Source organism: Cavia porcellus, unplaced genomic scaffold (assembly GCF_034190915.1).
Source record: "Cavia porcellus strain 051 isolate PalLab524CR breed Dunkin Hartley unplaced genomic scaffold, mCavPor4.1 scaffold_9, whole genome shotgun sequence".
Lineage (NCBI taxonomy): Eukaryota > Metazoa > Chordata > Mammalia > Rodentia > Caviidae > Cavia > Cavia porcellus.
Window position 1 is genome coordinate 64,466,997 of NW_026947492.1, and position 23,476 is coordinate 64,490,472.

Here is a 23,476-nt window from a genome sequence, read left to right on the forward strand (position 1 = left end):
CAGAAGCAAAATTTATTGTCACTTTATGACTTAGTCATTTCTGCCTGAATCAGATTTTAATTTTTGGGTTTAGGTGAACACCAAAAAAAGTATATACATTGTTTCTCATATCTTTTATGCTGATGTTTGCATCTTCATTGATTTGATAGCAGACGAACCATTTTTTGAAGGCCAATTGATTCAAAATTACTAATTATGCCTCATGATTTGGACAGTAGGATTTCCTATTATTCTAGATGCTCATTGCCCTTGTAATTTATTATCACATTTAAAGCTGTCAAAGTTAGTTTTGGGGGGTTTTGGTCCAGCTGTCTCCCTCAAACAAGTTAGGAAATGTGTCAGTCTACTAGCCACATGTCAATTTATAAGCACTGTGGAAGTACTAGTGCTACGCCAATAATTTCAGTTTGTACAAACTTTTAGAAACATTGAGAACAAAAAACAGCAGGAAGAACAGACTTGAACTAAGTACTATAACAAATTTTGATTCATTAAGAAAGAACAAACAAGAGGCAATCAAGTTCAATCCTACATAACTTGTTAGATGGTTATCTACTTAGCATAAGCTCTTGAAAAATGTATTTGAATTCACCCGGAAACATAAAATATACTATTATTTAGTCAACAGAGAAAAACTTTTTCAAAATTGTTCTTTGTAACAGAAATAATATTAATTGTTCAACTTATGCAAGCAGTAACACATTCAGAATTATTAGTAATAGTTTTTCCTCAACTCACGTACAAAATGCTAAGGATTGGCTTATTCTGAACACTACTTATACCTTTGTCTAGTAATAAATGGTCATAAATAAAAGACAAATCATAAAGAAAGGAATTTTATAAAACATTTGAGGAACCCAATCGTCATTAGATGTTTATTTTAAAAATATGGAGTCGTACATGCATACACAATACTTTATATTACATCTTATATGTTTTTATAATGTTAATATTATTTCTAGCTTGTTTAGTGCAATTGATTATATCATAATCAAAATGCTCAATACTCCAACAATCACAAAAACTATTAATTTATAACCAACATTTTACAGCACATAATCAAAATTAGCATTTCCTTTATTTTGCAGAAGTCATTGTCTTCCCTACTTGTTACTCACAACACAATAATCCCTCCTTTTCCATATAGTAGATAGTACTTCTTGCATCTTTTAAATATTTTCAAGAAAAAATGATGTTTTATTAAAAAATGTCACACAGTTCATTATCAAAATTCAAGAGCACGAAAGCTCTAAGAGGTAAAATAAATCCTGTTCATTTCTATTTGATTACTAAGAAGAAAGCAAAGGAGACAATTAGTAACCACTCTTACTTGATGCTAGACTTTTACTAAGATAGAAAATCAGAAATTCGTACAAAGTTAACTGGCATCCCCCAAAAGCTACAGCAAAGCTCAGAAAGAAAATTGTCACTACACATTTTAATCTTCCACTTCTCTGTTACACATTATTAGGGACAGGACCTATTTCCACATGTACAATATTTAACTTTTTGTTGTAAACTAAAATGTCCTTAGCAATGATTTCATTTGTGCTGCACATAATTGTTCCTATCGATACTCATGCCAGTTCTAGGTTTTCAGAACCGGAATTAAGTACCTTGACAACAGGTTGTACTGAAAATAAAGATGACTAATGAAGATAATGAATAATTGATAAGAGTTGCTTAGACAGGTGTTGTTTTCTTCCCTGATAGCTTGGTTGAACCGACCTTATATTTTTCCCCATAGGCCTACTTTAGACCCAGTTTCCCCAGAACTTTTTGCCGAATTTCCCTTGTCTTCACACAGTACACAATGGGGTTCATCAGAGGTGGCACTAGCAAGAATATGTCAGCAATGAGGATCATGGCCAGTGGAGACTTGTGCTTGCCAAAGTGGTGCATGGATGCTAAAGCAATGAATGGCACATAGAAGATGAGGACAGCACAGATGTGGGAGGCGCAGGTGTTGAGAGTTTTGAGCCTCTCCTTATGGGATCCAATTCCCATCACAGTCTTCAGGATGAATACATAGGACACAGCGATGAACACACTGTCTGACATCATGCACAGGGCAACAAAGTAACCATAGAAAAAGTTGACTGCGTTGTCAGAACAGGCCAAATTCCTGACATCCTGATGAAGGCAATAGGAGTGAGAAAGTCGGCTTTCCTTGCAGTATGTTAATCTTCTCAGAGTGAAAGGAAATGGGAGCACTAAGAGTATGCTTTTGATGAGAAACACCAGCCCTGTTTTGGCTACGCTCGTGCTAGTGAGAATAGAGTTATATCTCAAAGGGTTGCGTATGGCCAAAAAGCGGTCAAAAGACATGACTAGGAGCACTAAGGACTCCATATATGTGAATCCATGGATAAAAACTCTGGTGCAATGCAGGCTTTTGGGGAGATTCCTGTAGCATTGAACACAAAAATCCGCAGCATAGTAGGAAGGGAAGAAAGGGACAGAGCTACGTTAGAAACAGCCAACACAAAAAGGAAATATTACGTTGGTGCGTGGAGTGAGAGTTCGGTCCCAATCACAAACAAGATGGTGCAGTTTCCCAGGATGGCCACCATGTACAAGAGGAAGATGGGAAGAGAGAGCCATCCGTGAACATGTTACAGTCCCGGGATTCCAATCAAGAAGAAGGTGGTGATCTCAATGGCGGAAGAATTGAGAATGTGCATGATGGATCAGTTCCAAAGTATTTAGGACACTTGGTGAACGTGTTTATTCCCTTGCTTTTAGCATGTTTTTTTTTTCCCAGAGAAATAAAGTACAATTTTGAACAATTTCAATGCCATGAAATGAAAGAATGCTTTTGCATTTGTTAAGGAAGTAAGCAACAGAGTGCTTCTTCATTTGCCAAGAAAGTAGGCAAGAAGGTCAGGTTAGGGTGCTAAGTCTCTTGAGACTTGATCCACCATGTTGAAAGTTTCCTTTAAGATTATGTTGATGTCTGATATGCAGTTGCCAAACAACGTACTCAGTGTTCCCTGAAAGTATATTGCTCAGGGTGGTCTTAAGGTTTGTAGCAGAATTTACGGTTCCAACAGTAATAGGCAAAATTATTATCCAACCTAGATTAGGAATCAATCCTGCAATTACTGCAGGAAATGTTTCCCTAGAGCATGGCTCAGAACTGTGAATTATCCCAAGTGACTGTTGGAAGTTGCTAATATCTGCTACTGAGCACATATGATTGACTTTCAGAAAAAAGTGCTATTTTTATTTTGGTCATAAAAGTGAAATCAGATGTTTAACATTAAATGAAACACTATGAGTCAATGAAACAGTGAAAGTTGACTGTCACTTCCTCTTTCTCATATTCTTCATGTGAAGAGGAAGTGGTTATGATTGGAAAGTGTCACCAACACAGGACGTCCAACCACCACAGTGGCTGGCTGCTGCCTCAGAACACAAGTAAGGACTCCATTTGTTCCAAATAGATTAGGCAACTACTTTTTACGTGGAGGGTAGTTCTTAGAATTTTTCCGAGTATATTTGAAAAATTTAAATTTCCTAAGTGTTACATAATCGTCTTTGATTTAAAAATGAAGATTCAAATATGAATTATAGATGGCAGTTTGCTTGATGGAATCTTATACACTCATATATACTTTGATTCTTAAATATATATTTTATGATAAATGTAACAGATGTATCAATCAATGATAAACTTTGTCCTTTATATTTTTGTTTTCAAAGTCTTATAAATTTTAATTCAACATCAAAGAACCAAATATTTAATTTATTTCTTGGTCTAAGCATAAACTAATGTCACATATCAAGTAGTTGTAACAGTGTTCTCACAGAATGTAGTAGTTGTCATGGTGAATGGTAGCATGCAATACAGTAGAAGCATCCTTTGCTGAGGTATGCATTTCTTTAGCGTTATATGTCTCTTTATCAGTTTCTTAATGCCATATTTTTATGATAAAACCTCTGAGAAATGACTGAGTATATTATTTCTGAAGCTCATTCTGAAAGAATATTGTTATAGTGAAAACCTGAAGTTCACCACAAAGCTAAAGGAATTATTGATTAGAAATGCTAATGAATTATATTTATTGAGGAAGCACTAATATTAGTCACCCAAGTGCTAACAAGCCAGGAGGGAAGGTGGGAAAGCCCAGATGATCAGGCTGTGGCAAAGAGGAGTGTGTAGCATGGACCACAGTAAAGGGCTGCAGAAAACTGTTCACCGAGAATGTCAGCAGGTGGGTCAGAAGTGGGCAGAATGTGTGAGAAAAACTAAAATGGAAAGCAAAATACTGATGTGGTCTAAGAAAGCAAAGTATATTTCCTGACCACACACAGACTTAAAAGGGCCAATCAGAGTATTCAAAAAATGATGTCCATAACAAAAATGATGTCAATAACAAAAGGCTGTGTTGGTGCTTACAGAGGGGATCCGAGTCTGTGCACAGTTTAAAGGGGAGTTGAAGGCTCACAGTGGTTCAGAATCAGTGCTTGACCTACTATATTATAAAGAGTTAATTCTAAAGCATGGATTTTGTCTGTCTAGTTCTTTTTAGAGCTGGAAATGTAGGCATTCAATGAGTAATACCCGGTTTATTCATGAATAAAGTCTCTAAGACAAAAGAGAAATGTGACATTCCTGCTAAACAGAATGTAGAGTGGAGTAATGCTTACAGGCAAGGAGAATGGAGAAGATCTAATATTGTAAGAATTGTCTTGACCAGTCCTATGACTTTTTTAGCCCTCAACTTAGAAAAAAGCCCACGTAAAGAGCACTAATTTTAAATCGATTCTCTTTTATAGATCTTTGTTCCTCTCCACCCCAGTCAATGACAAAGTATATGTAATCAGAATCAACAATAAAGTGACTCCTTTTGTCTGGTCGAAGTGAGTCTTGGTTTTTTTCAAAGGCAACTTCAGGAAGCATAGTACTTTAAGAGATCAGTGACTGTTTTCTTGAATTTCTAATCTTCCGATTCAAATGGTTTTCAGTCAAGGCCTTGAGATTCTAAAGCGAATTTTACACCAATGATTTGCCAAGGAAGCAGTCTAGAAAATGTCATTATTGTATGGTCAACAATATATGTCAAACAGACTATGAAATTTCCTCTTTGTTGTAGGACAGCATATTACAGAATATATTTGCTATATGTAACATACAACACATATTATATGTGACAGAATAATATATGTAGTACAACATATATTATCATAGGTTTAATGTAGCCTGGTCAACTGAAATACAGCCTAGTAAAGATGGGCATCAAGTTTATATATATGCTATTCTTGTGATGAGCAGGGCTAGTATTTTCTGGACCTTAATTCTCCCTTGATACCATAAGTAGAAGTCACAGAGTTATGGAGAGTGTTTACAGGTGATTCAGTTAACATGATTTTTTTTTTTAATCTGGGATTCAACTCACTACCTAACACTTGCCAGACAGATGCTTCCACCACTGAGCTAGGTCTCCAGCCCAACCATGAATGTTTGACACTTTTTTCATTTGTTGAATTAAATTTATCAATGGTAATGAATCATTAAGATAGGATAAGTAGGGTGGAGGATATAGCTCAGTAGTACAGAGACTGCCTTTCAAGGAAGAGGTCCTGAGTTTGGTCCCAGTATATATATAAAAAAAAAATATATATATATATATATATATATATATATATATATAAAATATGTGTGTGCATGTGTGTATGCGTGCTTAAAAGTTTCAAATTTCTCTTGCTTGGCAAAAGAATATTAGAATTTCTTTCAGAGACTGGACTTTGGCAGAGGACTTGATGAATGAGAACAAGGCCATAAACTTTTTATTTGATGAGTCTTTATGACTCATTAAGGACAAATTCTCTGGTCTAGAGGATCTCATGTCTGCAGTAGCAATACCATGATCTGAAATTTAACCACTCTGTTACTTCTAGAGTGCAGAGGTCCTTTAGGACAGTTATTGGTCATTAACAGTTCTCAGCAAGGATACTTAGCAGCAGCTTGTTCCTAGAAGTCTTCCCATGAGATCACTACAAGCAGGGTTTGTGTACTGTTACTGTAATATATTTCACTGCAATTATGTTAAAGAACTTCTATGACCATGTGTTTACATGTCTACTTCCACTGTAGACAATGAACTCATTAAAAAGAGCCTGTATCATAAGGATCATGATATTTTTATCACAAAGGACAATTCCTGCCAAATGGTATCCATTCAAACATTATTAACAATCATATGAAACTGAATTTTCATTTAAGTGAATTTATCTTTAGAATTATTTTCTTTCTTTGAAGGGGTGATGAGTGTTTTCCTTAGGGATAACATTGATTAGAAGAGTATTATTTATAAGATATTGAAGCACTTGAATTTGAATATAACAAATGATATACATGTAAAAATATGATCCCAATATTGTACTCAGACTTTACAGATATTACTTGAAACAAATACATATATAAATAAAGTCATTTTCAAGCCCGTTTTTGATAAAATTGCACAAAATGTGTAGGATAAAAGGCAGTAGAGATTGATAGTAATAAATCCAATATATGAAGCCAAACTTGAACCAGTAAAAGCAAAAGTATATTATTAACATCTGCTTAGTCAAATCAGTATGTGAGGAAGATAAGAGATGTTTTGGATCTTAGCAAGGTGACGATAGAAAAAGAGATGAGATATATTATAAAAATGGGAACCAAAAAATTAGGTGAAGAACTCTTAAAAATATAGATTTATCTGAGGACTCTTGGCTTATTGCTAAAAAGCAGATTATAAAATAGGAGCATTACTGTGAAGATGAATGATAAATTGGCTGCATCAACCTACATCAATCTGAACCACAATAAACTTCCTATTAGCTATAGTTATAATCAAAAGGCATTTATTTTAAGTCAATGCCTTCCACAGCTACAGTATTCAAGTATTTTTTAAATAAATTGATTTTCTTGAGAGAAAAACAAATTTGACTTCCAATAATTGTTCTTCTGTCTCCATCGGTTTTATCATGTTGTATCTTATTGGATTTTATTATATGTGATACTATAAACAAATTTTTTATAGACAAGGAGATAATATAGTAACCATTGTCCATTTTCTGTTAGTTGGTTGTAAATACCCTGTAATACTTTCTTGAATGGTTTTATACTATCTTGTTATGTTTGGTACTATAGTGTGTGAAGGTATACTCAAATATTTCAAGGCATGAGACACTATAATAGCTACTGTTATGTGGGGTTGTTTTGTGGTGAAACACTATGTTGCTTAAATTGTTCTGTTCTGATGTTTTGTTATATCCTTTTTATCTAAATCTTTTAAAATAAAAAAGTTAAAATTTAAGAATGTTCTCTCTTAGATGATACCTTATATTTCTATATTAATAGTTTGACTTAATTTTCAGAGCATCCTTATGAGGAAGCTACAATGGTTAACTTTGTTTTTAAATTAAGAAAAAGATAAATAACTAGTAGATTAGAAACTGGAATTAAAATCTGGGTCTGTCCCACTGCTCTGCTGAATGCCAAGTAATACCTTATACCCTGTCTTCTGTTACATGCTTTCCAAATATGTACAACTCATTTGGTGTAACTGGGCTTTTCTTTTTTCCTTATTCTAAAGTTCTTCATCCTGTACCTTTAAACCATCATATCATTTAACTGCCTTTTCTTCCAAGATTGAGGCTTTTCTTCTCATTTTTGTCTCATGACTGAGACTGTTATTCTGGAGCTCAGCTCTGGACGTGAGATGTCTGCTTTTCTCTTCCTTGCTTAGGGAGATGAGGTTTACTCTTCTGCCGGATGGGTTGCTGTTTCCTAATCCCTATCATGTGCAAAGACCTGAGTCTAACTTTTATTTTTTCTAACGGTGAATTAAGAATGGATGGTTTCTGAGATGATAATAGGTGAACAGTGTCAGTGCCAAAGAATGGCTAAAAGATTTAGTTCCTTTTAAATTTTCAGAGCTGAGTCTGTAAGTTAAATGTTCCTATTGTCAGCAAACAACTCCAAGATAATCTCCTTTCACTCATCATTGTTTGATTGCTTTTCAATTTTGTGTCTTTTTACATCTAAGCTATTCCTACACCAAAATTTGAAGCTTCTGTTAAAATCATCCTTATTTACAGACCTATATTAGTCTCAGCTTTTACAACATTCACATTTCAGGTACACTTTAGGAGTTAAAGCCACAATAAAGAAAAATAGTAATATGACCCATTTCACTTACCATTTAACCTAACAGGGAAACAGAACTGTGTTTAGGCTAGAAGCTTCTCAGCTATATTGTGATATAGCTGCTGGCCAAGACTTAAATCTGTAGACACAGATTTCTTGAGGACTCAGTCCCCTGAGTTTTGCTCTCATGAGGTATCAATTCCTCAAGACTGGTTATCCTTGGTAAACAAATAATTTTTATCAAGAGATCTGGAAAGCTCCAGAATGAAGCCTTGTTTAAAACCATAGTTTTAAGTCATTGGTTTCCATAGGCCAAAAAAGGGTCGGATCAGAATGGACAGAAATTTTTGGAGAAGTGAGATCCTCAGAGTCAACCCACTGCAGAGATTAGGAAAGGTTGTTGACAATAATAAGAAATGATTTGACACAAATAGGTTGGTATATTACTTTAAATTTACATTTCTTTGTTTCTCACAGTCAAGGAATTAGAAATACATTCTGCAGCTATCTAGCACAGTGTGTGATAGGACTTTAGTCATATGTCTCTTGTTCAATTGTTTGTTCTAAGTTTTTTATCATATGAAGTGATGTAGCATGAGAGCTTATAATGGTGGACTGAATTCTCTATAAAGGCTGGGGTATGAAACTTACTAGGAACAATAGAAAAACAAACCCATATCCACCATATCAATCCACTCTCATGAAGTAGATTTGCTCCTCTTCCATGGTAGAATAGTAGTCTATCAAGTGGCCATTCTCTGCTTAAAGGGTAATATTACATAAGGGGACTGGAGTTGATTTCATATAGTGCTGATTTTATATATAGTAGGAATGAAACTTCACTCATCCTTGTTGAGTGAGAATCTGTTCTTTGGGTCCATGAAGAGAATCTATCTTTTTTTCTGTGGCTGTTCTCTTCAAGCGTCCATTGCCCTAGCACAGAGATGCCTTATGGCAGAAACTAGCTGATACCAATTGCCAGATCCATTCTGGTTACTTGCTAGTTTAGCTCTGCTCCATGTTGTATAGAATTTGATGAATAATGATCTACAATATAATGATCTTTGAATTTTTTCTTACTTCTGTAGAACCATACCCGTGCCATTTTGTTTCTCCTAGTCCCAGTGCTAGAAGATTTTTCTTTCTCTTTGCAGGAGACTGGCCGATCAGCCCTTTATTTGCCAATGAGTTTCTTTTGTGTATATTTATACATTGGGCCATTTATTTTGTGTACCAAAAGATAACCAGATCCATCAAATGAACATCTTCCAATTAAGGTAAGATCTTCTAAATGTCATCTTTCATAGCTACACTATAAAGGATCAATACCATACCTACTGTTTGTTTCCAGGATACCAAGTTTGTCTATCCAGAAAACAGCTTGACCTTTTTCTTCTCCATCAGCTGGTCTTAAGAATTGATTCATGTGGCAACAGGTATGAGCTGAGGAAAGGCACTGTTACACGAGTGGTTCATTCACATCTATGGAATCTGACTCATCTTCTTGTGAATTTCCAGTTATACTGATGTCCCCAGTTTGACTTAGACAGAATATTACTCTTTCTTAGGTTGGCTTAGTATTTCAAGTTTGGACTGTACTACCTCCAAAAACCCAATAGGCTATTAATCATTCTGCTTCCTTTTGATGATAAAAGGTTAAAAATGTGTGAATTTGTTTTCAGAAAGATGGCTTTAGTCTTTCCTATATCATTGGGTCACTAAAAGTTTAACTAATGCTGTGGGTCTTTGAGTTTGTGTGTTTATCTCTACTGTCTCCTACCTCTGGGCACCTTGTCTTGCTAAGATCCTCAAGATACTTCCAGTTCATGCACATGCTGCCTGCACTTTATGCATATGCAACTTTCAAGCATGAAAAATAGCATGTGATGATTAGAGTGTGTGTGTGTAACACCAAGCCATTTGGGAGGCTGAGGCAGAAGGCTTCAGTCCAGAATTTCAAGGCCAGGCTGGGCAACTGAATGAGGCACTGCCTCAAAGGAAAAGTACAGAAGTGATATTATGTCCTCAACAAAGCATAGCTATAGCAAATCTTTCCATAGCAAATCTCACAGGTTGGAAGCAAAATCTGTAAAGCAATTCATGGCTTGCTTTTTGATTCTCTGCTTGATATTCACAGGAGAGAAATCAAATTTAAATGTAATCCAACTTACCGTTCTTTCATGGATTTTGTTTTGATGCTTTATTTAAAAGTTCATCACTAAATTTAGACTCCATATGCTATCTTCTAGGATGTTTTTAGTTTTATGTTTTATATTTATTTTTGTGATTCCACTTTAATTTTTGTGGAAAGTACAATGTCTATCCCCAGTGTCATTTTGCATTTTCATTTGCTTGTTTATCATGTGGACGTCCAGTTTTTACAGCATCGTTTATTGAAGACTTTTCTTTTCCACTGTTTTGTCTTTGATCTTTTGGTAAAGAGTAAATGACTGTATTCATGTAGGCCTGCTCCTTTCCTTTGGTCACCTTCTTTATCCTTTAGCCAGTAGCAACCTGTCATGGTTACTGAAGGTTTATGGTAATTCTGAATTTGACAAGGTTTAGTTCTCCAAATGTTTTCTTCTCTATTGAGAATTATGTTGGCTATTCTGAGCCTGTGGTCTTCGTGTTTAAACATTAGAATCATTTTTTAAGTATTCTCAAAATAGTTGCTGAGACTTTAGTTTGAATTTTACTGTATCTATTGAAGAAATTAGGAAAAATGACATCTTAACAAAATTCAATCTTCTGATTCTGTAATAGACAAATCTGTTTTTTATTTACTGCATCAGAATTTTATGGTTTTTATCATGTAAATCTTGTGCATAGTTTGTTAGGTTTATGCGTATATTGTGTAAATCCTGAGGGAACAATGTGAATGATGTAGTGTTTTATATTTTATATTTCACTGGTTCATTGCTGACACACAAAAAAAGTTGGTTTTTGTATATTAAGCTTGTAAGATAAAACCTTGTAGTAACCCGTGATTAGTTTTAGGAATTTGTTTATTCTTCTTGGTTTTCTACATGGACAATCATGTCAATTGAAAACAATACAATTTTATTTTTGTTGTCAATCAGTTTATTTTCTTTTATGTGGAAATAGAGAACATCCTTATCTGGTGCCTGGTATCAGTGAAAAGCTTTGCATTTCTCATCATCAAATTATGATGTTAACTGTTGATTCTTCATAGATATTTTTGTCATTGTGAGTAAATTCTTCATTTCTTACTTACTAAGATAAGTGTATGCTGTTGTTCTGAGAAGATTGTCAGTTAATTTCTTTTGCTTTTTATAGGTGCCATTCTATCTTCTTATAAAAATAAATAATAATGTTTATTTCAATGTTCATTAGATAACATTTGTATAAAATAGACTACAAGAATCACTGGTAAACAGCTTTATGGTCTGTAAGAACTTTTATGAATATTTGACACTCACATATCTCTGTCTCCATTATTCAAATGATTATATTGAGGTAAAGAAAAGGTAAGTGCAGTGGGTGGGAATTGAGTCTGAAATGATTTAATTACATTTAGCCTATTGTATTAACTATATTTCTCAACATGTTTGAAAACCATATCAAACTTTCTCATGAAGTCTACTGCTTACCATTGCCCTACAATTTGTCTGTTAACTTCCAGGGGAGTCAGGATACCAAAGAGTTGATGTTCTAGGCCAGATCTGTTCTGTATAAACTTACTGGAAGTTCCCACAAGAGTTTTTCTTTTTAATTCTCAGAGGTCTGCCATCAAAGGAAAACAGAAGTAAATAGCATTTAGATGAAGCGGAGATGTTTTCCTTCAAGGACTAGGGCATCTGGTTCAGGTAAGTTTAGGGAGCTATAAATTTCTTTGGAAACATGAAGTTTTGTTATGCTACCTATATCTTAATAGATGAATATAATGTAGAAGAGGAAGTGACTTTAGGGTGCTTGTGTGTGTGTGTGGGGGTGCGTGCATGGGTAGATGGCATGATCTGCAAATTAAGTAGAAAGATCAGCTGTCCCCTTCAAAATATACTTGCCCTGAGTTTGAAATTATGTAGTGGGAAATGATTAAGAGGATCAAAATGCCAATGATTTTTTTTTTTTTAGTTTAACAGATGAAGCTCCATTTATAGGCTATTGAATTTTTTTTTCAGTAAGTATTACTTAGGAAAGGTAAAATCTATCAATTCAGGGATGCTTGTCACAATATTTGCCATACTTATCCTCCAGAGATTTACAAAATATAATATTAACTCGTATTCAAAGATTTCAGTTGGGAGGAAAGAAGTTAATTTCAAACGTTCCATATTTGCTATGGAAAACATGATTTTTTTTCTGCTGTACTTTGTAATTTAAAACTTATACAATGAAGTTAACAAGTCCTAGTAGCTCTAGTCTTCCATGGAATTTCCTTTATCTTTTACATTTTTTCCTATTTTTAAAAAATTGACTTTTATAGGTAAATGGATGCAACTTCAGAACGTACTCATTAGTGAAATAAATGAGACACACATCTAAATATAGTATTGTTTAATTCATGTGAGAAACTGAAAGGAAAAACGAGTATATATATATACATATATATATATATATATAAGAATACACATATAAAGTGAGTTAAGATAGTTACACTACTGATTTCTCTGAGCTCACTAAAGAAAGGATTTGTGCTGGTATTATGTGGACAATTGAATGCAGATGTCTTCACTCTGGATGAATGAGTTGGGGATGACAATGTGCAGTGTATGTTTCATTGTTGCCCCGGACTCATGTGTTTTGAAATTTTGTTGTAGTTGTTTTTTCTTCTACTTCTTTATTTTTTCTTTTTGTCCTGGAAAAAATGGATTTAGAAAAAAAATGACATTATTAATTTTATAATTCTTTCTTTCTTTCTTTTTTATTTTTTTTTTTTGGTCTTTTTCCTTTTTATGGGTACCAGGGATTGAACTCACGACTGCCTGCTTGCAAGTCAGGCGCTTATGCCGCTGAGCTAAATCCCCAGCCCTAATTCTTATTTCTTTATTTATGAGTCTATACAGAAGTCATACTCAATATGGAGAAAGTTTGTGTTGGTTAGGTTTTTGTATTTCTGGTAATTTATGCTGTTTATTCAACATTGGGTCGTATTGAAGCCTGAAACCATAGATAGAAGTTCCAAGGATGCATGTCCTGTCTCTGAAAATATAAAAAGTGTGCTTTTAAAAATATAAATTCTAAATGTAAAATCTTGTTTAATTTACCATGTGGGTGATTTTTAATGTTTGCATTTCAAAAGAAAATTGAGTGGCTTAGATTTTTTTACATTTATAATTTCTTTAAAAATGTGGTCATAGTGATAAGCAATAAAATAGTAACCCAATCTAGATGGATAAAATGAACATGCATATCATACTACAATACAGCTTTAAATTGTACCTTGGAAAAGTAAGTGCCTAACTTTGGAAATGTCACATATAATGCAAGAGTAGATACATGAAGAAATAAGGATATCTACCTTAGAAGAGTGTATTCACTGGTTTGGTGCTATCATACATTCTGTTAGTAACTTTGCATAATCAATATTAATATTTATAGATATTGGTTTGTAATGATACATTTACATCTGTTTGACACTGTAAATATCCATAAACATCAAAATCTGAAATTATATTAATTTTGCAAATCAAAAATGATGTTCATATAGGTTAAATAACTTGAAACTCAAAAAGAAGTGGCAAGCATGCACACAACAACATTCAGTTAATTTTTATACAATCCTTGATAGAATGCATGTATTTTTTTCTTCTGAGATGTGTGTATGATAATAACTTACTTCTCCTTAGATTTAAGAGGAATAGGTTCATGAATTTATTTTCATGAACCAATCTTTATCAAGTATTTTCAGTGACAATCGTTTCAGATTATTATTTGCAATTTTCATCCATGCAATTCAGGAATTTTGTGGCAAATAATATTGTTTGCAGAAAACTTCTAGATATCTCTATAAATTCCATGAGAACAGATTTACTTTAATATTTTTTCTATATGTGATCAAAAAATGTGAAAAACCACCAAGTTAGGACAAATTTTGGGAATGAAATTGTTATGTTGGAAAATATGATTGTGTTTAACAATATATAGTATATAAAAATAAAACAATTAAAAATATATATGGTATGTTTGGAAGATTGCAGTTAATTAACATGCCATATAATCTCATGCACATGACATATGAAAGAATTCCCTATCTTGAAACTGAATTTTACCCAAGATTATAACTGCTGTTTGTTGATATGATTTCAGATCTGGCTAATGAGTCCATATTCCCTATCTCATGCTGATTCCTAACAACTCAGAGATTAAGTTTCTCCTTCTGATTCGAATCCCAGGATTGGATTATGCCCACATGTGGATTTCCATCCCCATCTGCCTCATGTACCTCGTTGCTATCACAGGCAACTGCATCATCATCTTTATCATAAGGACAGAGCCCTCACTTCATGAGCCCATGTCTTATTCCTTGCCATGTTGGCTGTCTCTGATATGGGTTTGTCCCTCTCCTCTCTTCCTGCCATGCTGAGGTTCTTCTTGTTCAATGCAACCGGAATTTCACCCACTACCTGTTTTGCTCAAGAATTCTTCATCCATGGATTTACTGTCATGGAATCCTCTGTGCTCCTAATTATGTCTTTGGGTTGCTTTCTTGCCATCCACAATCCTCTGAGATACAGTTCTATCCTCACTAACAAGAGAGTTGCTAAAATGGGACTAATCTTAGCCATTAGGAACATCCTTTTAGTACTTCCGTTCCCTTTTACTCTAAGCAGATTAATATATTGACAAAAGAATTTCCTTTCTCATTCATACTGTCTTCAGGATATCATGAAACTGGCCTGCTCTGACAACAAGACCAATTTTATGTATGGCTTCTTTGTTGCTCTCTGTACTATGCTGGGCCTGGCATTTATTTTCGTGTCTTATGTGCTGATCTTGAAGACTGTACTCAGCACTGCATCCCTGATGGAGAGGCTGAAGGCCCTAAACACCTGTGTCTCCCACATCTGTGCTGTGCTCATTTTCTATGTAGCTATCATCACCCTGGGTGCCATCCATTGCTTTGCTAAGCACAAAAACCCCCTTGTCACAGTCCTCATAGCAGATATGTTTTTATTAGTTCCACCTCTGATGAACTCCATCGTGTACTGTGTAAAAACTAGACAAATCCATGAGAAGGTTTTGAGGAAGTTCCTTAACATATGTGAGAGATAAAAACTTTAATATACTGTATAAATATTATATTACCAAGCAATGAGTACCTTAGAGCTTCTGTTATGTGTTCAGTGCCGTGGTTCTCAATATCTAGTGGATGACTGGAGCAGGAAAAGTGGAATGTAATTCTGCAGGAGCAGAGAACTTATAATACAACTAAAAATAATGTTTAAACAATAAATGAGAAATAGGAGAAAAATGATATAATTTATAGAGGTTTAATTGGTGCTATTAAGAGGAGATGAAATAAATCTCACATATGATGGAACAGTTATATCAGAGTCAGCATTTGAGCAATGGATAAAGTATGAGAATATAGATAGTATTATTCTATCAGCATTTACTAAGCTTCTTTCTGTAATGTTTAATCTCTGTATTATTAAGGGAGGGGAAATTAGCAGAGCACACAACAGCTATGTCAGATGCTGTTCTGGTAGGGCTAGAGTATGTAATTTGGCAAATATCGAGTGAGTAGATATTGGAATATCTAAAAAGATTTGAAAAATTCAAATTTAAGAAGTATTAGAAATCCATTTGAGTCTGTAAATAGACACCTAGTATGATAAATCAGATTTTAAGGGCAGTGTATGGAACCAGAAGCAAGACAGACTGAATGTGGGAGACAGAAGGAGCCTTCTCTAGGGGACAATGCAATAATCCTGCTGTGAAGCTCTGACTGTAGGGGTGGGTGGAGAGACAACAAAAACACTCAGCTTTCATTGTTATTTTTGCTGTTATCAAATAAACATGCAACTTATAAGAAATTCAAGTTCCACTAGATTGCAAAGAAATGATTTTAAAAACTGATTATAATTTCATATTTTCTATTGTATAGTGTTTCCTGTGTCTTTAAAATAAGGATCCTATGTGTAAACATTGTATTGTCTCCCTAGTGTAAAAAACTGAAAGGTAAATAAGATACAAAATGTACCATAGATATTGTGAAATTAAAAGAGAAAGAAACTGCTCAAAAGGAAAAAACAATTGGGCTGAGAATGAAGGAAAGGAGAAAAGAAAGACAGGAAAAGATTTTATATACATATAAATATAATTGATTTTATACCTATATATTGTAATATAAACAACTAATTTGAAGATAACAATATGCAATACATCAACCATTGTCAAGTTATTATTTTGTTTTGTAATTCTGAATCATAATTTTTAATACTTTTGTGTTTTAAAATAAAAACAAAAACAGAATCAAAAACAAGTACAGCTCTTCTAATATGCATTTTGAAATTAAATTTTTCTTTATTAGTACACATTCATAGTACATGAAGTTTGCATTCACATTGGGAGGAGGCACTTGTACATAACACAGTTAGTTATTATTTTCTTTTAATCCCCTTCCTGTTTCACCTCTCTTTCCCTCCTCCTGTAAGTCTCCTTTCTCCATTTTCATTTTCGTTAATAGTAATAATCTTAGCTCATGTTCATAATAGATACAGTTTCTGTCCGTTTAAGAGTATCAGCTTCCTATGCACAGCATATCTGGGTGTGGCAGCACATGCTTGACTGGAGATGTGGAAATAAATGTGTTTTAAATAAGGTTTGGCCATAAAACAGTGAAGATGCAAACGTATTAAGAAATGTCTCTACTGCAATTTCCTCCCATTGGTTTGTATTGCTGTACATTGTTTATATTTAGAACATCTCAGTGATTCTCAATCATTCTGCACAATGAGACAAAAAATTTCAGTTTTCTAAATTGTAAATTCCACACACTTAAAAATCCCTCAATAGCTATATTTGATAGCAAATCATAACTGTAAGTCTATGGACATGCAGAAAACCTTTTCATCATTTAACACTTGCCTTGCCCCCTGCTTCTGTCAATATTTACTGCCTAGCATTTTAATTAAACAATATAAATCCACCTTGCTGTTCATTACACCAAAAATTTTGTTGATAGTGTGTTTTCTGTCAATAGTATTGGATTAGTGTTTTATTGATGAATTACAAGTTATCTTAAATTTAGTAGTTTGAAACAATACAGATTTATTATTTTCTAGTTTTACAGATTAAAATTCTGACATGGGTAGCACTGGAACCTAATCACAGCATGGGCTGGGATGACCGTGTTTCATTTGGAGGCAAAAAACTGAATCCATTTCCTTGCCTCACCAGCTTACAGAAGTCACTGCATTTCTTGGCTGATGGACCACTTCCTCCTTCTTCAAAGTCTGAAACATTACCTTAATTCCTTGGGCTTTCTTCTGTAGTCACATTGGGTGGTTTAGAATAGAAATGATTAGTGAGTGACCACTAAAAAGGCTGTAAAGATAGGAAATAGAATAATGTGAAAGTTTGTCCTCTTGCTGGTGGTTCTTAATGAATCAGTAATGCTCAGACCTTAGCTGGGCTCATTGGGTAGAACACCTGAATGTGGTTTCCCCATGCTGTCTACACTTGGGGAACAATATGGTAACACATTCCAAAAACAACAATGAGTAGGACAGAAATACAGATGGATTATCCTGCAGAAAGGAGAGGAGAGAAGAGGAGAAGAGAAAGTGAGCTAAAGAGAGAGCAAAAAATATATCAGCTTTTGTAAACCTGTTTCAAAAGAGAGGGTTATTTCTACAACCTTCAATTTATTTAGGCAATTACAAAGCTTTAGTTAAGGGAGAGAAAAACAGATTCCATTTCTTGATGTAGAGTGACAATATTGTGAATTGTGTGTCTATTAAGTAAAAAAGTCACCTCTGTTTCACACATGCAGGATATCATAAAGATAAGTAACTAAGAGTACACATCAGGAGGTCGTATCTCCAAGACTTGATCTCTTTAGAAACAAAAGGCACGGATTACCCGATCTCGGATCTGCTTAGTCTTCACACTGTAGACAATAGGGTTCATCACAGGAGGAACTAGAAGGTATACGAAACCCATGACCACCTGAACCAGATGAGGTGCCTGCTTCCCAAAGCGATGAATGACTGACAAGCCAATCATGGGAGTGTAGAAGAGAAGCACAGCACAGATGTGGGAAGCACAAGTGTTAAGAGCTTTGAGTCCCTCCGATCTGGAGGCAATGGATAGCACAGTGTGCAGAATCAGGGCATAGGAGACGAGGATGAGCAGGGAGTCTACACCCACTGTGGAGACAATGACGAACATGCCATAGATACTGTTGGCCCTGATGTCTGCACAGGCCAATTTCATCACTTCTTGGTGGAGACAGTAGGAGTGTGATAGCACTGGGGAGCCACAGTAGGGAAATCTTTTGAGCATAAAAGGCAGTGGGAAAATGAGCACTACACTGCGGCCCAGAGAAGCTAGACCGATTCTGCCAATGACTGTATTGGTAAGAATGGAAGCATAGTGCAAGGGGCGACAAATGGCCACTAAACGATCAAAGGCCATGGACAGTAGCACGGAGGACTCCAGGAAAGACAGACAGTGAATGAAGAAGAGCTGGGTGAAGCAGGCATCTTGGCCAATACCTCGTGCTCCAACCCAAAAAATGCTCAGCACTGTTGGGAGGGTACAGAGGGATAGACCCAGGTCAGTCAGAGCTAGCATGGACAGGAAGAGGTACATAGGCTGATGCAGGGAGGAATCTGTTTTAATGATGAGGAGAATGGCGCAGTTTCCCAGGATGGAAACCAGGTACATAAAGCACAAGGGGATGGAGATCCAGATGTGCATGTGCTCGAGCCCAGGAATGCCACTCAACAGGAAGGTGGAAAGCACACTGCTGCTGTTAGCCAGGGGTCCAGGTGTCATTGATGGAAAGGTGGGGTAAGTTGGATTCCCTCCAAAATCTTGAGATGAAATGTGGAAACACTATTAATTGCACATAGCAACTGAAAGAAAAAAAGTTAAAATCAAGTAGACCTGTACTGTACTGCTCCTTCAAGAGGATAATTAACTCTTGCCCTGCTTGCTTTCAACATTTTTTTGGAGTAGTCTCAGAAATTGAACAAGAAACAATACATGGAATTTTAAAGTGATTTTCTAAGACTTTGAAACTTGTAAAAGCTAAATTTTTGAACTGGGTATTTTACATCAGATATATATTTTTTTCCTCTGCTCTGAATTCTGCATCAAACCAGCTCCCTTATGCTCTGTACTCGCATATTTTTTGAGGCCAAGTTAATCTTCAGATCTAGAACTCAGCGTACTCTCTTGCCTCAGCCTCCTGAGTAAGTGAGAATTCAGGATCTGCCACCACGCCCAGGCTTGGATTTTGATTAGATTTGATGGGCAGCACCTAGAAGAGGATCACAGGAGGAAGGAAATACAGGTTCTCTGCCCTGGCACTGTGTGTCAGCAGGCATTCCACCACTGAAGACCTGCGCAGCAGTTTTTCTTCTTGAGTTAAAGTAATTGCTCCATCTGCTCCTTCTGGGTAGGAAAAGGGAACTTCTTCATTACTCAAGTTCATTGTAATAACTTTGCCTGCAGTCTATGAAAAGATCATCAAACACTCTTTCCATTCCTCTTTCTACTTGACCTCTTTATTGTTTACCAATTTTTCTTTAATCTCGTCTTCTTTTCTCTTTTTTATCTTTGATATGTTTTCATTACTTTTATTTTCTGGTTTTTTTTTTAACTTCATCATCTATATACAACCTTTAAACCACGATATAGGTCTTTCCCTGCTATTCTGACACGGAAGCCTGGACTTCTCCAGATGATTTATGACTCTGCTCTTCTCACTCTGACTCCAGAGAGAAATAGAGGTTGTGTAGTGGCTCTCTATGAAGCTGTTTCCTAACTGCAGGAGTAAAAATCAGAGCCCTAGTTCTCTAATCAGGCAATAACTGATGTTCCTCAGAAGCCCAGGAATCCAACTGTTATGCTATCTAGGTGGCAGGAGAGACTGGGGTACTATTGGTATGACCACAGCCTCAATCTTAAGACTGAGTCCGTGAGAATCCATGAAACAAAAAGCAATGATGCTAGCTGGGCTCCTTCTGTAGTTGAAGAAATAAGGTCCAGAAGTTTGGTCAGTGGGCTAAGACAACCCGGTTATTAGGGCTTCCTGATTTCCAGACTGATCTCCCTCCTCCCTAGAGACAAACTCAGTGGACACTGAACCCACAGAGAGCAGGGGCTCTAATTTGTTTACCTCTGTCAAGCCAATGCTCAGAATATGCTCAGCATTTTTTCTTACATGAAAGTTTAAGCATTTTTTCTTACATGAAAGTTTACATGAAACTTCAAGTTATTTAGTTGACTATTATTAAATAGACACATATTTTATCTCCTTATAATAAAACCCTATGGATGGTGTTCTACTATAATGTCATGTTATAATTGAGGAAGCTGAAGACAAAATCATTAATATTTCTAAGATCAGTGAGACAAATACACAAAATGAAATTTGAAATAAGAACAAATTCTGTCAAAGTCCAGGCTCTACATAGCTGTTATACTGAAAGCTCAAGGTCAAGTCATAAAATTTAATATAAAAATCAAAGACTTACTAAGCCAATGAATAAAAATTCTCATTCTGGCTAACATTGCAAATAAACTGAGGCAAAGGCATTGGTTCACTGGTACAGCACATGCCTTGCATGAGGGAGGATTCAACACAGCACCACACATACACAATTATCACCCTATCAAACAACACAGCAAAAAAGCTTATAAGAATGTATGTTCTTCTCTCTCACTGCAATACCAGTGACATTAATAGCTAGTATTACCAACTTACTGTCTAGTTGAAGTTCACTTGGCCTACAGTGCTGCTTCTCAACTTATGCTATGGTCATGGCCAGTGGTTACTATTGTCTTCATCTTAATCAAGAAGATAAGATTATCTGTTTGGGAGAGATTTTAATAATAAAAATCATCAAACCAAAGTAGAAATATGTTTTTGACATTAAAGTAGAGTAGTAAAAAAATCTTGCAACTTACTGTTATTATCTCAATTTGCAAACATGGAGAGAGAAGTTTAGAGAATTTGCTAATGTGCTTAGAGTCATCCGACAAATCATTGGCTGAGCAGGCATTCAAACTTAAGTTTCTGGAGCTTCTGAGGACATAAAGGAAATAGAGGGAAAAAGTTCACAATTTTGGCACCTGTTTAAGATAACCAGAAGTGGGTGGGTGTTAAGTGACAAAGGGTAGAGAGACATAGTAATAGCCTTTCCTTCCCACCTATTGTTTGTGACAAGCTGATGCTACAACTTTCCATTTGGAAACTGAGCTTCTTGTTTTAAGAAAAAAGACAGAAGAGGAATCAGAGAGGGGATGATAATTAAGGTTGGAGCAGGGGATTTGAAGTTAAAAGTCAGAATAATGAGTCAGGCAACATCTGCTTGAAAATTATCAGCTTTAGGCTGTTGACTGGAGAGATGCTAGTAAGGTCATTTCCGAAAGGCTTCTTACTAAAGATTTGCAGAAATTCTATTAAAAAGTTTGGAGAGTATGTCTTTGTTCCTGACCACTACTGATGTGATAATCCAGAGTGGAAGGCGAGACTGTAAGATAGATTTAGTGCATGTTATTCCTGCCAAGATGCACTGCCCAGAGATTTATCTTTCCAAAAGACTTGTGCAAGTTTTATGACTACTGATTCTAATATTCATACTCTGTGGTCACTCAGAGAAATACTGCTTTATGTTATAGAAAAGCTTTTCTTCCAGAGGGTCAGGTTGCTTCCTGTCTTACTATCTCTTTACTTCTTCAGAGAAACTGTGGATTCTATTATCTTCATGCTTTAGGGTAAGGAGTAGAGGTCAAGCTTTTAACTACTGAGTTCATCTCATTTTTACACCTTTGCTTTCTGTGCAGCCAGGTTGTCTCCCTGAATCTCTGTGTTCTGAGCTACTGCTGAGAACTGAAGTCAGCAAGCTCTGACTCCAGCGCTGACCACCATCAGCAGGCATCCTGTTAGTGATTAAAAAGGTCCGTTTCTCTTCTCACCCTCCAAAGCTCAGGTTGAGTCTTCTAGCATCTCTTGTTGGTTCCCCACAACTGAGTGCCAAGCAGCCACCTACTGAACTTACTCATACAACACTAAGCACAAAAGGGAGAAGAAATCCTGAAACCAGAGGATGGGAGGTATAAAAGGGAGGTATTTAAAACCCCTGACCTTATGCAGTTTCCTGATGCACCACTGAGATCCATTCTCAGATCTTTAATCATTTTCCTCTTAGGACTGGAGCCCTGGGCCTCATCACCCAGGACTCCAGGGAGAAAAGACAAAGAGAGGAGGAGAGTAGTCCTGTGGGTGTCTGAACAGAGACCCCAGCGTAACAAGTACTTATAGCTACTGCTGAAGGATGCACAGACACATTTAAAGAAACTTCATTTCAGGATAGCAGAGAGTTGTTATGTTTTATGTACGATGTAGCTCTATGATAATTTATGTGCCTTGACTGTTGATGGTGTGGGTGTTAGGCGTATGTAACCAAATGTGGTATTTATAAAGTGTTTTTAGTAAGATGCTGTTATGGCTTGGATCTAGAATGGTCCCCCAGACCTCAGGTATTTGGAAGTTGCTTGGATTATAGAGGAATAACTGACTTGCTATTGAGCCTCAGGGTCTGGTCAGAGGAAATGTATCACTGTGGGTGTGGCCAGGACAGCTTTACTTTTCTTTCTGAATCCTCCTCCTCTTTCTCTTCCCCTTCTACTCTACCTTCTCCTTTTTTTCTTCTTGCTCTTCTCTTTCTCTTCCTCTTCTTCCTCCTCCTTCTCCTCCTCATCTTCTTACTTCTCCTCCTCCTCTTCTTTTCTTCTTCCTCCTGCTCTTTCTCCTTGTTCTCCTCCTCTTCCTCCTCCTTTCCTTTCTCTCTCATCCATGATGCTATGGTGAGCTGTCCTATTCCATGCCTTTCTGCTACTAGGCAGCTGACTGTAGGTTGAAACATGAGCCAAACGAAGCTTTCTTCCTTTAAGTTGTGAATGCCAGGTATTTAATTCTAACAAGGAGAAGGGAGGAAAATACTGTCTGATCTCACTTATACATGAAAACTAAAGTGATTGGTGTTGTAGAAAATAACAGTGTAATACAGGTGCTATGGTTTGAAAACTGGTGGTCAACTTAACGCCAGCTAGATTACATCAGCATGCATTGAGAGAAGATGCTCCACCTGAGGAGGGTTGCCAGGATAAATAGGTGGAGAAGAAGAGAGGTGT

General features: G+C 35.9%; 2 protein-coding genes and 1 pseudogene across 2 annotated transcripts; 1 reads left to right on the top strand and 2 right to left on the bottom strand.

Annotated features, from left to right (window-relative positions):
• Positions 1-1,749: 1,749 nt before the first annotated feature.
• LOC134477571 (olfactory receptor 51A7-like) lies at positions 1,750-2,699 on the bottom strand (annotated as a pseudogene).
• Positions 2,700-14,441: 11,742 nt separating this feature from the next.
• Positions 14,442-15,376, top strand: LOC100723074 (olfactory receptor 51A7-like). The gene is given in 2 exon segments (XM_023563122.1): positions 14,442-14,616; positions 14,619-15,376. Coding segments are annotated over 2 exon segments (933 nt in total).
• Positions 15,377-18,166: 2,790 nt separating this feature from the next.
• On the bottom strand, positions 18,167-19,108 carry LOC100713901 (olfactory receptor 51G2). The gene has a single exon (XM_003465306.1). It carries the CDS (start codon positions 19,106-19,108, stop codon positions 18,167-18,169), a length of 942 nt encoding a protein of 313 aa, XP_003465354.1.
• Between the last annotated feature and the right edge of the window lie 4,368 nt (positions 19,109-23,476).